Raw genomic sequence first — 13,484 nt, forward strand, 5'->3', positions numbered from 1 at the left:
ACAGCATGCTTCCATTGCAGGGGCACAAGTTCGATCCTCGGTTGGGGAACTAAGATTCCACAAGCTGAGCGCGCGCGCGCACACACACACAGAGAGAGAGAAAAAAAAGAAATGTAGTCAACAGAGCAAAGTAACATGCTCACAAGTAAGTATGAAAGAGAGAAATCTTGTGAGTCTGGGAGCAAGAGTACGTGGGGTGAGTGTGAGTGGACGTGAGGGGGGTTGTCAGAGTGAATGAGCAGAAGTGAGAGTATGCCAGTGAGAGTGTGTGGGTGGCCACGGGGGTCTGTGCATGTGTGTGTCAGCATGTGATGGGGATGTGCTGAGTGTGTAAGAGCTTGTGAGTGGATGAATCCAGGCATGAGCATGTGATAGTGGGGACCTGTGGGTGTGAGTGTATGTGAAGACATGTGAGTGAGTGAGAACAAGTGATTATGAGCAAGTGTGGGTGAGACCATGAGAGGGAGAGAGGAAAACAGTGAGTTTCTGGGTGTGAGCATGAAAGGTGTGCTAGGTGACAGACTGTGAGAGAGAGTGCGTGAATGTAAAGGAAGATACTGAAATACTGACCTCCGGCTGGTGGGAATATAGGAACATTTTAATGGTCAATATTTTTCTGAATTGTTATATACGGTTTATGATTATGAATATCACTTCTCCAGGAAAACAGACATAGATAAAGCAACTTCATGGCTTCATTTCGGTTTCCCCTCCAGCCGCTCTGCCCACTGTCTTCTCCACCAGGCTCAAGAGGCCCAACTTTTTCAACAGTCATTCTACTTCTGTCCTGAATGGTTTGTGCCCTTAGAGCCCCCATCCAGCCTTGAGGAGTAGCCAACTCTCACCCAGGAGCCCACGCACAGCCTCAGGTCCAGCCCTGATCAACCACCTGCTTCCAGTCTAGGGTCACCGAATTCCTGGATTCAGGTTCAGTCCCTCAGTAGTTCACATGACGTATGGATGGAACCAGTATGCTTGCCTATATCTAAACAACATGTCATGTGCAATGACTGGATGTGTTTTCACCAGATTTAGAAACTGTCGGGATGTCTGTCTTCAAACACTGGCTGTATGGTACTCGGAAGGGCTCTTGAGAGCCCTTGGGACCAGGCAGCCATCCACAAGGGCAAATAAAACAGAAGCAGACCAGGAGACAAGCCCAATGAATTCAGATGTAGGACAGAGCAAAGCAACCAGGGTCTCACATGGCGAGCCCTTCTTCCAAAGGGAAGTGGACCTGCCACTCCTCTGCCACAAACCCTGCAGGTCTCAAGGCCGAATCTGGCCTGGCCCCCCTTCTGCCTTGACCTCTCTGTGCCTGCCTCCTACCCCGCCTCTCCTCTTGGCCACAGACAGACTGATCTCCCTGCTGTTCCCCAAATGTGGGTCGTGGGCTGACCTCAGGGCCTTGGCACAGGCTCCTCCTCCAGATATCCCCACAGCTTCTTCGTTTTCCTATTTAAGTTCCTGCTCAAATGTTACTTCCCAGTGGGGCCTCCCCCAGCCAGTGTCCTGTGCCTCTTCTATGACCATCTAATGGAGACCACGGTCTACTTCCTTACTGTTCACTGTCTTCCCCACGTGAAGGACAGCTTCACAAGGCCACCCTCTTCTCCTGTGTATTGATGCAACCCAAGCACCTAAACGAAACAGTCCTTAGCAGGTGCTCAACAAATACCCACTGATTGTTGAATGGAAGTAAGCACAATGTGCAAGAGGCGGCAAAATTCCAGACACTGAGTTGAGTTTAAATCTCATCAGGACTCCAGGGTTATACTCCTAAGGATGGCTGGATGGTTAGTCACTGTGTCAAAACCTAGGGAATAAATTCTACAGCTCTCATGTTTCCATAAGAAGTTTTATGTTTAAAATTATACTCAAGAAAGGCATGCACAGATAAAATTTTAGAAGAAACAAATTCAAAAGATCATAAACTAATCTGGTCTTTGAGACTAAAATGAGTTGGGAAACACATCAACATACCACTGTCTCCTCCAGCCCTTTGAGGTCCTCTCTGGCTTGCTCCCTTTTATCATTGAGCAATCTATAAAACAGAAAGGAACCATGAACCACCGAAGGGGCATCAGAGATTCTCACAGACACCATGCATCTGCAGATAAATCAGCAAAACAAACCAACTCACCAGCTCAGGGTCTGTTTTTAAATTGGCCCGACCTAACCTGAATATCTTTGTACCTGAATCTCCAGTGTGGACTGGCGGAGATTTCATGGGGATGAGAGAAAACAGAGGAAATATTTAAAGCGTACTCACAAGAGCTTTTCCAGTTTCATTTCTCTCTCTTGGTCCTCTATTTTCAGCTTGTTATAATCAGAACTGAGCTTCTCCTGTTCTAGTTGCAGTTTCTGATTCAAACTGAAATGAGAGGAAACAGCAACGCATTCCACATTACCCTGAGATTCTGAGTCATGCGACTGAAGACATAATTCTGTTCCAAGCCCATTAGCTCTGTGCAATAAAGGCGACAATTCTGGAAGATTTTGAGAGATCAGAGAACAACCTCACAGCTTCCTCCCTGCCCAAGTGAAAGCTAATTTCTGGGAACATCTAAGAGGCATGAAACATAAGGCTTTAAGAATGTATTTATAGCTGGCTTATGCAAGAGCTCTGGAAGGGAAAAAAAAATGAGATGGGAAAGGGGCCAATATTTTAAAACAGGGAAAGAGAGCCCAGTAAGAATTCTTTTTCTGCCCCACAGATGGTACGCATGCACTCCCGGAACCTTATCTGGCCACTCTGACCTTCCCCTCCTCTCTGGTCCGATGCTCTGAAAACATCTCCCAAGTCCAACTCCCTGGCTGACATAGGGACCATTCTGCTCTGTCAGGTCTTTGGGTGGGGGAGGAGGGGGAAGCGAGGCAGTGGTCAGAGAGAGAAAACACAAAGAAAGTCTGGGCTGCTGCAAGAAAGAAACTCACCACCTGGATGGGAACACCGGGTCATTTTATGTACCCCAGTCCTTGCCAGGTGGTGCTAGTGGTAAAGAACCCACCTGCCAATGCAGGAGATATAAGAGGCGCAGACTTGACCCCTGGGTTGGGGAGATCCCCTGGAGGAGGGCATGGCAACCCACTCCAGTATTCTTGCCTGGAGAATACCATGGACAGAGGAGCCTGGTGGGCTACAGTCCATAGGGTTTCAAAGAGTTGGACATGACTTAGCATACGTGCTATCCTCACAAAACCTTTCGTATTCCCATGCCCGCATGACCATACCGAATAGCTTACACACTATCTGAAGGAAAACCCAGAGGCCAGATAAAAGGCATAGGCCAAGGAAACTCCCCCCACCTGTCAACTCATTCAGAGACCCTCCATCTCTCTCACCTCCATTCCCTCCCTTCCCTTTCCTCCCAGTTGAATGATTTGTGGGTGATTCATCAGAGTAACAAAAGCCGTGCTTAAAGGCCGAAAGCACAACCTGAGAGGCAGCATGGGGTGGCCCCAAGGGAGAAAGACGATGCTAAGTGCTTTCCTAGGTAGACTGTGCACAAAGTCTACCCATGGCATCATTTACACTTTTGCTTTTTAAACGCAAATGTGCGGTACAAGCAAAGAGATTTGGATCAGTAGTCTGGAGAAAAACTCCAACTCTAGTTTGATTCCTGTTTAACAGTATGACCTTAAGGAAATCATTTAGCTTTGATTCTGTATAGAAATCTTGTTTCTTCATCTATAGAAACAGAAAGGAGGGAACCTTTAGTCTAGACTGGGGTGGGGGACATGGGGGCATGGAATGAACTGTATTTCAGCATATTTCAATATAACTGGTTTTCTTTGTTTTTCTCTTTTATTTGGGACATGTAAACACATTGTTCTGCAAAGGGACTCACTGTGCAAAAATGTTAAGAATCCCCAGGAGAGGATCCTAAAGGTGCCTCCCAGCCTGGGGCCTTGTGTTGATGATGTGGGAAGGTGAGAGGAGTGGGGAGGGGTCGTTACTGAGCAGGGGGGCTGTTCAGCAGCAGCTGCGACAGAATGGCCTTGAGAAGGTGTCACTGGAGCCCAGCTGCAATGATGTCCTCGAGCGCAGACAGACACCCAACAGCATGGGTCCCTAAGAGTCCACGTGTGTGACCTGGTGGCTCCAGGTTGTAGAGACACAGGTATGTGTTGGGCGAGGAGGCAGCAGGAGCTGACGGTCTCCTCTGGAGCATTTATTAACCCAGCAGAAGCCCCGAGTCAGGACCAACTCAGGTTTTTTCACACCCTCACAGGAACTCATCCCCACCTACAGGGGCACGTGTCTGTCCATGTGAGTCATCAATGTGTCCTGCTCTGCAGGGCACCAGGCAGGGTGGACTCCAGATGGGCAACAGACCTCAGAAGCATCACAACCCAGCTCCCTGTGACACCAGGGCAGGAAAAGCAGAGACCTGGGCTAGACGCCACATCCCTCCAGGCTGGCACAGGGCCTCTGCCCGCCTCCATGCCCTGCGAGTCCCCCCGGGCAACTCACTCCCGAATCTCATCGATGATTCTCTGCTTCTCCTCGATTTCATCCCGGAGTCTGGACAGCTGCTTCTGATGGGCTTCCCGGTGACTCTCCATCTGCTGCTCCAGCGCCTTCTGCAGCCCAGGCCAGCGGAAATGTGTCAGCCGCTGTCGGCTCTCAGCCCACGCGGTGCCAAGGCCAATTGCTACCTCCTGTCCCACCTCCCTCAGCTGCCAGATCCCCACACGAGGGCCCAGGACCTACCCTGCTTTATAGGGACAACAATATCCAAGGATCTGTTAAGAAAACTGAGTGGTTCCCATGGACAAATGACCATATTTCATGAGGAAAGGGTTTGCCTCTGACCTTCCACAGCTCACCTGAGCCACACAGCTTCTCTCGCCAGGTCACCCTGAGGTCACTGACCTCTTACTACCTGGTTGACCTCAGGTCATGGCACCTCTCTGAGCTGCACTTCCCCACCAGTAAAATGTCAATAATCTCCCGGCCCTGTCCACTGCATGGATTTATGATGATGCTCCAAGCAGACCTTTCCACCAAAGTGATGTGAACCCAGGAGAGGCCCAGCCAGGTGAGGCAGGGTTGTTGGCTGAACAGCATGGCATCACTTTAACTATGGGACTCACACCCAGTGGAGCTTGGGGCTTGTCTAAAACTATTCCAGGTGGCTCTAGTGGCAAAGAACCCACCTGCCAATGGTCGGAAAGATCCCCTGGAGAAGGAAATGGCAACCCACTTCAGTATCCTTGCCTGGAAAATTCCATGGGCAGAGGAGCCTGGCAGGCTATAGTCCATGGGGTCACAAAGAGTTGGACATGACTGAGCAACTAAGCGTGCGCACACATGCACACACACACAATCAAAAGTTCTACATTTTCTCCTGTCTCATTTTATCCACCTAAAACACTTATTTCCCAATCTTCTTTCCCACATTTCCATTTCTGTTTAAAATGTGACCAAAATAAAGACCCCTGTGTTTGAGATGAAAATTCAAATTGGGGGTATTTCTTTAAAAGATAGGGAGGAGGTGCTTCCTTCCATTCAAAAGAGGGGTGACTGTTTCTGCAGAGGCTGTGACAGCTGGCCAGCACGGCTACTGGAAGGTGCACTCTCTCCCTCTTGCTCATGAGCGGGAAGAGAAATGTACTGAAGCAACGTAACTATTGTCTGCAGACATCTCAGTGGGCCTGGACACCAGCACGTCCATCTCCATCTCACCTCTAAGTCCAGCCACCCTCTGAGAGCAGCTCTGCGGCCCAACCCCAGTCCCGCCCCCCTCCTTCCTACCTCACCTCACACATCTTGGAAAGGATCTGGATTTTCCCAGATGAAGGAGATCTAGTCCCAGGGCGTGCGGGGCTCCTGGAAAGGGCTGCATACATACCTTCATTTCCTCGGCATCCTGTAACCGGGTCAGATGCTCCTTTTCCTTATCCTGGAAGCTGACTTCATGCATTTTTTCTGTTTTGAATTTTAAAGGATGATGTAAAAGATTTAACTGGCAGGATTCCCATCCAAAAGTAAAAATTTAAAAAAAAACACACAACAGAAAGGAATATGGTGAAACATCAGCTTATCTCACCAAGGTACCACCGTGGAATAAAGGAACATGCCTCTGAAGGGGGACTTCTTGAATGTCACTCTCAGATACCCTCCACACCTCAGAACTTCCAGCTTGTTAAATCAAGGCTGATCTCTCCAGGGAGACTGTGGAAGTCCTCCGGGGAGAAGGGCGATTGGAGGGGACATGTGATCCGGGAGCGGTCATGCTGGACCTGACAGGGCTGCCACTCCGTGTCCTCAGAGGACTGCGCCCCCCAGGCCTGGTGAGCCACTCCTGCCAGTGTGCATAAACATGCATCGTCACCAACAATGCTCTCTGCAAATATTAGTGGTATTTGGATTCCTGCCACTATTAGAGTTTCGGAAAGAGCTAATTTACCTCCCATGGGTATTCTCTAAGAATCTGGAGCAGGAAAATAATCTAGGGACAAGCACAAAGCAAAAAGAAACATAAAATAACTCTCTCCAGACTAAGCAGGGAGCCCACGCTGTGTGCTGGGGCATGGTGCAATGAGATACACCTCTGGGGAGGGGGCATCAGCCCCACCCTCCTCTCGGTCAGAGGTCTCGCCGAGCCCAGTGGACCATGAGCAGCCTCAGGTGGAGGGACCAAAAGGGTTTCCGACAGTGACATTCAAGTCATTAAGTATTCTCTCCACTCTGTTTCACTTTACTCCAGTGTCAACTACAAATTGGCACTTGCCAAGGGCATTTGCCATCTGCCTCTGCAGAGACTGAACCCTGTGCTGCTGCAGCTGTTGACCTTTGACACGCCCTGAAGGGAGCTCAGGGTGGAGAAATGAGGCATTTTGTGCTCCAGGGAAACTGGTGGAATGGGGTTTTAGACAGATATTTTCAGGAAGTGATTTCATGGTCCCAATCCTTGCATCTCCTCATATCTAGAAAAGCACTAAATATCTTCATGGTGAAATTTAGCTCCTCATGGCTAGCAGAAAAGCTTATGTAAGATAAGAGCCTGACTGTGTGAACTCCCCCTTCACCAAAATCCTATATACTGACCTTCCCACACTACCTTGTTGGAGCACTTTCTCAGAGCTGTCTGAGGTGCTATCTCCTGGGCTACAGTCCTCATTTTGCCCCAGATAAAACTTAACTCGCAACTTTCACGTTATGCATCTTTTTTAGTGGACATCAGCTATTCTTGCTTTGATTTTGTTTCCACTCAGTGGCACCACTGCAGAAGCCACTGACCAGAGGGAAAGCTTCTTTTCCATGTCAGCTTTTGGGTAGAGCATTCTATTCCCAACATCCCTTATCTCATAAAGAAAACCTTGCAAGGTCATAGCGGGGGTGGGTGTTTTCTCCTTTTTTGTTAATTTACATTGCCATTTGAAGCAAAATGTATTTACTGAGCAAACAGACAATACAACAATAAATAAAAAAGGATAACATTGTCACTAATCCTGTTACCCTACTAAAACCATGTTCCCTTCAAATATTAATTTTATAGGCCTTCAAACCTAAGTATCCACTGATTTTTAAATGTTATAACCACAGTAAAGATAAAATTACATATTATGATGTTTAATCGAATGCATTGTAAACACTGTTGCTTGGTCTTCATGTATTTCATCTCCAAGATGAAAAAAAACCTATTCTTTTAAACTACATACCATAGTTCACTTAACTGTTGGACATTTAGGTGATTTCCTTTTTTTCCACTAATATAAACAATGAATTCTTGAGAATTCTGCAATGAATATTTGAGATTTGAGGAGTAAAAGGTATGAAAAGTGTTAGCATGATTAATATGTATTTTCAAAATGCTTCCCAAAGGGATTTTACCAGCTTTCTTTGCAACTCATAAGATCTGTGTGTTCCCGTTTCACCACAACACATACATCATTAATTCTGTCCTGGTTTCTACATTTCCAGTCACTTCTCTTGAATCTCTTCTATTTATTCATATTTATTGAGTGCTTCCTATGTGCTGAGCACATTCTTCCACAAACAGGTCAGGAGACTGCCTGGAAAAGGCAGAGTGTGCTCAAAGGATGCAAGATGCAGGGGAACCGTGGCTGCAAGCTCAGAGTTGAAATTTAGAGCAGCAGGACAGCAGGGAAAGGCTGGAGGTCTGGGGCTGGACACAAGGTAGAACTTGATTTTGGAACCCTCCCTTGGGATACAGCACAGTGGCCAGCCTCAAACATGCTCGGGTTTTGCCCCTCAGTCAATGAACGGAGCCAATTCTTAATTAGGATGAAGGACAGTGACAAGGAAGCTGGAGACGCACAGAACCAGAGGAGCATCTGGCAGGCTGAATGGACGGGCCTCGGTGACAGAGTGGAGGCAGGAGGTGAAGAAGGGAGAGGATTCTGACTTGGGCAGCAGGGTGGACTGAGGGGAAATGCAAACAGAAGCCAATATGGGGTGGGGGCAGTCTTCTAGATGGTTCTCTACCCCCTACCCTACTCCAATTATGCCACTGTTTTCAGTAGACATACAAATGGTTTAATTGGGCAAAATTAAACATCAAGAGTCCAGCCAACTACAGTGTGTCTGATTCAGGCCAACCACTGGACACCTGCAAAGTGGTCGATTGCTCACCTTGGGCTCGGAGCTTGGCCAGCTCTTCACTGAGCGAGTCCTGGGACTCCTCAAGCTGCCTCCTCTTCTGCTCCATGTTCTGCATGTAGTCCGTCAGGGATTTGATCTTGGCTTCGTGCTTTAAACAAGCAAACAGAAAGGGGGCTGTGAATGACTAGCGAGTGATTATCCTGGCTTGCCCAGGACTGTCCAACAGGAAAACACAACAGAAGAGGAGTTCTTGACTCCTCTGTTTGAGTCCCAATAGCCAAGTGCCTATTCTGCCCTTGGCTTGGGATCTGGGATCACAGGCTAAGACAGTCTTCTTTCTCCCATGTGCTTCTCTGCCTCATTCCCCTGCTCATGGCTTTCCTTACCATGTCCTTCCTTACCATCTATTAAACTGAAATACCAAAGCCCAAGCTGGTTTTCCTCTTTGTAAAAAACAGAGTCTGCTGGAAAGAAAGAGGCTGGAAGGGTGTCAAGGCTGTGGGCTTCATTCTTTGAACCTGCACCTTTGGATTTCTTCTTTGGAACTCAAGTATTATGTCTTTACACTTTCTGCCTTTCAAGCACAACAATTCCTATTTCAGAGACCTGGTTTCCATTTTCCTCTCCCTAGGAAGCTCTCCCCAGCACCCTGCCAGACATGGGCCTGGCTGGATCCTTCTTACTTGGGCCCCAACATTTTCTTATAGCACCTAACTTCTATTTGATTCATCTATTTTTTTTCTACTTGTTAGCTCCATGAAAGCATAGAATTAATAAATAATAATGGAGTGAAGGAATAAATGAATGAATGAGAGCTTGTGACTGAACAGGAACAGCAGTCACCTCGAGGCAGATGGAAATATGCAGACACCTCCTCCCCCATATCTGCACGGATCATATCTAGGCAGGAGGACCCTGGAGATGGAGCTCTAATGTAACGAAATAACCTCTGGGAAATGGGACTTTGTTGGAGCCGATATTTTATAAGCACAGCTTTTGGTGACAAGGATGAGTATAAACAAAGGAGATAATAGCGTTTTAGCTGGAAATATTTTGTCAGGTTCCTTAGATCATGTCAGAAAATAAAGAAACAAGGTTTTTCTTACTTTTGAACCCCAGGCAACAATGACTAACTCTTTGGTTTTGTGTAAACTGTGGCAGAGTACAAAATAGCACCTAAGGGAAAACTGTATTTGTTGCTAATGCAGAAAGCACTGTCTAACCAACACAGTTATTCTTTAACCCCAAACCATCCTAATACTCTTGACTCCAATCTCATACACCTTGAGTGTGTGTCACTCTTAAGATCTGGGCAACTGGGGCCCCAGTCCTGGGCCTGACACTTCAGAGCACCCCACTTGGGCAGTCCTCTGGCTGTACCCCAGTCTACCGAGCAAAGTGCTATGCCAAGGGAGCGTGCCCACTTGGAACCCACATCCTCTTCTAGATCACAGTGAGTCTGGAAAACTAGAAACTCCTTACTCTAACGTCCCTAAGGTCACCCCCCAGGAGCAGCAGTGCAGCTTCCATCATCCATTTACATAGATTACAGCTGACACAGTTGCACAGCCCTATCAGCTCACAGAACGTGCGGAAGGGGCCTGACTTGGACGTGAAGGCTGATGTGTCCAGATGGAAGGAAAGACAGTGGGCTTTGGGCCGCAGGGCCTCTGTCTGTGCATTTGCGTTGGCCTTCAAATCTTAAGGACAGAGTGCTTCAGAAGCACATGCTCTCAGAGTAACAGGTGACCTGGAAATTAGACTTGAAGTGTACTATGCCCTAATGTTTATCGTTCTTCTTCTCAATTTTCGCAAATTATAAAAATGTCAAAGAGTCCAGCAAACCCAGAAAAGTAGTATAAATTTCACCCATAAACCACTCTATCAACTATTTCCCCCCTATATTCCTGGTCTTATCTGTACAAATGCATATTTTACCAAGTTGCAAGGTATAGCATAGATCTGTCACTCGGCATTTCCATTTTTATTTAACTTGATATAATTATACTTTCCAAATGACTAGGCTGCATACATTTTTGGTAAGAGCTGCATAATATTCTTCCATGTAACTTTATGTTATTAGTCTCTCAATAAATAGTTGCCTATTTTATTTTATTAAAGTAAAAGTAATACTGCAATCCACATCATCCATATAAGTGCTAATATTTTAAATCAGGGAATGATACTATATGAAATGAAAATTTTTCACTTTCATTACCAATGAAAAATGCTATAAGTGAAATTACTGGCCAAAGTATACTTATGCTTTTACGGGTTTTGATTCCCAAGGTGCTTTCCAAAGGGACTGACTAAATTATACTTTTTCCAACAATGTATATAAATTTCACTATTACATACTAGCACTGACTAATCTCTTAAACACTTCTTTGCTTACTATGTTATTTATCAAATGGAAACTTTATGCTTTAATTTGCATCTCTTAAATGATTACAGTAGGAGAGGAGGCTGGAGATGGTTGTATGATGACACATTCCTCTGTTTAAAAGCATACAGGATGAAGTATGCTTTCGTCTGCTTCTCAGCACTGTCAGATGTGCCATTACATGCTGGTATCTGCTCTCCCCAAATGACTTTAGCTATTTCAATGCCTGGACTGAGGCAGTGAGCAGCACACACTGGACCACTCACAGAAGCCTCAAACCCAAACACCAGCCTCAGGTGCAGTGGCAGACCAGAAACAAGGCTGCTGTTTTCTGAAACCACCATGCTAAAATGAAAATGCTTTCTAATGGACAGAAGAGTACCTTATCACTGGGGCTTGAAAATCCCTGCAAGGCTTTGAGTTCCCACACAAAGGTTTGAGTGCCAGCTCTGCCTTTCACTGGCTATCTGAGTCTGGAGAGTATATTTAATCTTTCAAGTCTCATTCTCCTTATCTAAAAAGCAAGGGCAATCATAACACCTGCCTATCAGAATTTTTCTAAAGATCAAGTGAGAGGTTGCATGTAAAGTGCTTAACACAGTATACAGGGCACTGTAAGCACTCAGTAAAATGTTTCCTGCTACTGCCATACTGGTGGTGGCGGCAGTTTCTATTGTCCCATATTAAACTGGATCTGTGGTAGAGATTAGAAGATCAAAGAATGCTGCCTTAGCTGAGACGTGTTTTAGGTGCCACCCAATCTTTTCCACTTTTCCAGGGAAGCCTGGCATGCAGCAGTCCCTGGGGTGGCAAAGAGTCGGGTACCACTGACCACTGAACTGAACTGAATCTTTTCCATTCATTATACATCACTATCTATCCTACCTATCTACCTACCTACTTATTTATAAATAGCTAGATAAAGATATGTAGATACATCCCTTAAAAAAAAGACTGAAGGTAATTCATGTAATTTGTACAACTAAACCTAGCCTTAAGAATAAGCCTGGCCGGTCACTGCCTGGGAGGCCATGGATAAGTCCATCAGTTGTCCCTATTAGGTACCATCAGCCTTAGTAGGAGCGTGGAGGAAACAGATTTCCAGAGCACAAGGGTGTGACATAATGAACAAAGGCGTGGCCTACCTGGGAGATGAGCAGCTGGCACGCTGCCAGCTCCCGCTCACTGGCATTCATCTTCCTGTTGGAGTCCATCTGGGCGCTCTCGAGCTGTTTGCTGCGGTTCACCAGAGATTTGACCTCCGACTTCATCTTGCTGATGTACAGCCGGGCCATGGTGAATTCCTCTTCAATGACTCCATTCACATCTGCCAACTGAGCACAGGAGGGAACCACTCAATGACGCCTACGATTGCCAGAGGTTCACAGGGCCCTGAAACCTGTCCATGGGGATGTCTGTGGATTTCTGGGTTAAGAATCCCTAATCGCAGGACCACAAGCTGAGAACCACAAGTTGAACTATAGGTTCAACCTGACGTTCTCTGAAACCTCGGATAAAACTTCCAATGAAAAACCTCAATTAATATAATCTTCAATTAACCAGGTTTTTCATTACGACTGATTTTCTAGAATGAAAGAGATGATATCAGTAGAAAAAATATTGAAATTTTAAAAAGAAATAACTTTGAAGAGGTGTTCTTTACATTTCTGGAAGGGCAGTAAAACCCAGTGTTCCTAAAGGTGATCCTAAGTCCCAAAAGAAATCATTCAAAACTTCAATTATGTTCTCTACAGTCTGTTATCCAGAGAAACAAGCAGTCTAAGAGCTTGAACATGTTTCTATAAGCAAAGGTTGAAATACAGAGGATTCTCTATATAGTTCCCAATTGAAGAATCTAATGAACAAGAACATGTTATCACCAGAAACACCTCTGGATGAAAGTTTTCCTGCATGACTTCTCATTATGACCAATGTTTCCTTGCCCCTACATTCCTACACACAGGGATCTCGCTTAGTTAAGATCACCTGAGAGTAACGGTTTAAATTCACCTTTAGAAGAAAAGATTCTGACAACAAGAATTATTCCACTATCTCATATTTGTTGCCTAATTTTCAGAGCTCTACAAGATAGAAATAATGCAGCAAGATACTTGGGATAGAAACCCACTTGCTGAGATGCAGAGATAGCCTTGAGGAGCAAAGTAACTGCGAATATTTTGTTTAACCACCAGAGGGCACCCTAGCACCTCAGGAGAAAACAAGAGCCCTCTCCAGTACCCATCCCACGAACAGAGGCTTCAGTTTAAGACAGTGATTCCAACCGTTTTTTTGATGTTTCACAATACACTCCATCTGCCCACTTTTGTCATTATTGCTGTCATTAGCTCATCGTATGACTATTTTTTTCAGTAAACATTTAAGAGCTATGAACACGGTAGTGGTCTATCAACCCTGAAAATTGGCAGCAGGTAAAAAGTACACAGGACAGCGCCGAGTGCCTAAAATCTGGTGTCAACCTTCCCCTAAAAATTCCCCAACAATGTTGCTAAATGTCTCAGGGTCAAT

The 13,484-nt window shown here is 45.9% G+C and overlaps 1 protein-coding gene across 1 annotated transcript in view; it reads right to left on the reverse strand.

Annotated features, from left to right (window-relative positions):
• The window catches only part of KIF5C (kinesin family member 5C), a 147,568-nt gene that overhangs the window by 8,620 nt on the left and 125,464 nt on the right, over nucleotides 1-13,484 (reverse strand). The window contains exons 16-21 of the mRNA XM_052662602.1: nucleotides 12,104-12,292; nucleotides 8,606-8,723; nucleotides 5,859-5,935; nucleotides 4,478-4,587; nucleotides 2,273-2,374; nucleotides 1,984-2,044 (exon numbers count right to left, since the gene is read on the reverse strand). Coding sequence (XP_052518562.1) covers nucleotides 1,984-2,044; nucleotides 2,273-2,374; nucleotides 4,478-4,587; nucleotides 5,859-5,935; nucleotides 8,606-8,723; nucleotides 12,104-12,292 — 657 coding nt within the window. The remainder of the gene's footprint in view (nucleotides 1-1,983; nucleotides 2,045-2,272; nucleotides 2,375-4,477; nucleotides 4,588-5,858; nucleotides 5,936-8,605; nucleotides 8,724-12,103; nucleotides 12,293-13,484) is intronic.

This window comes from Budorcas taxicolor, chromosome 2 (assembly GCF_023091745.1).
Source record: "Budorcas taxicolor isolate Tak-1 chromosome 2, Takin1.1, whole genome shotgun sequence".
Taxonomy (NCBI): domain Eukaryota; kingdom Metazoa; phylum Chordata; class Mammalia; order Artiodactyla; family Bovidae; genus Budorcas; species Budorcas taxicolor.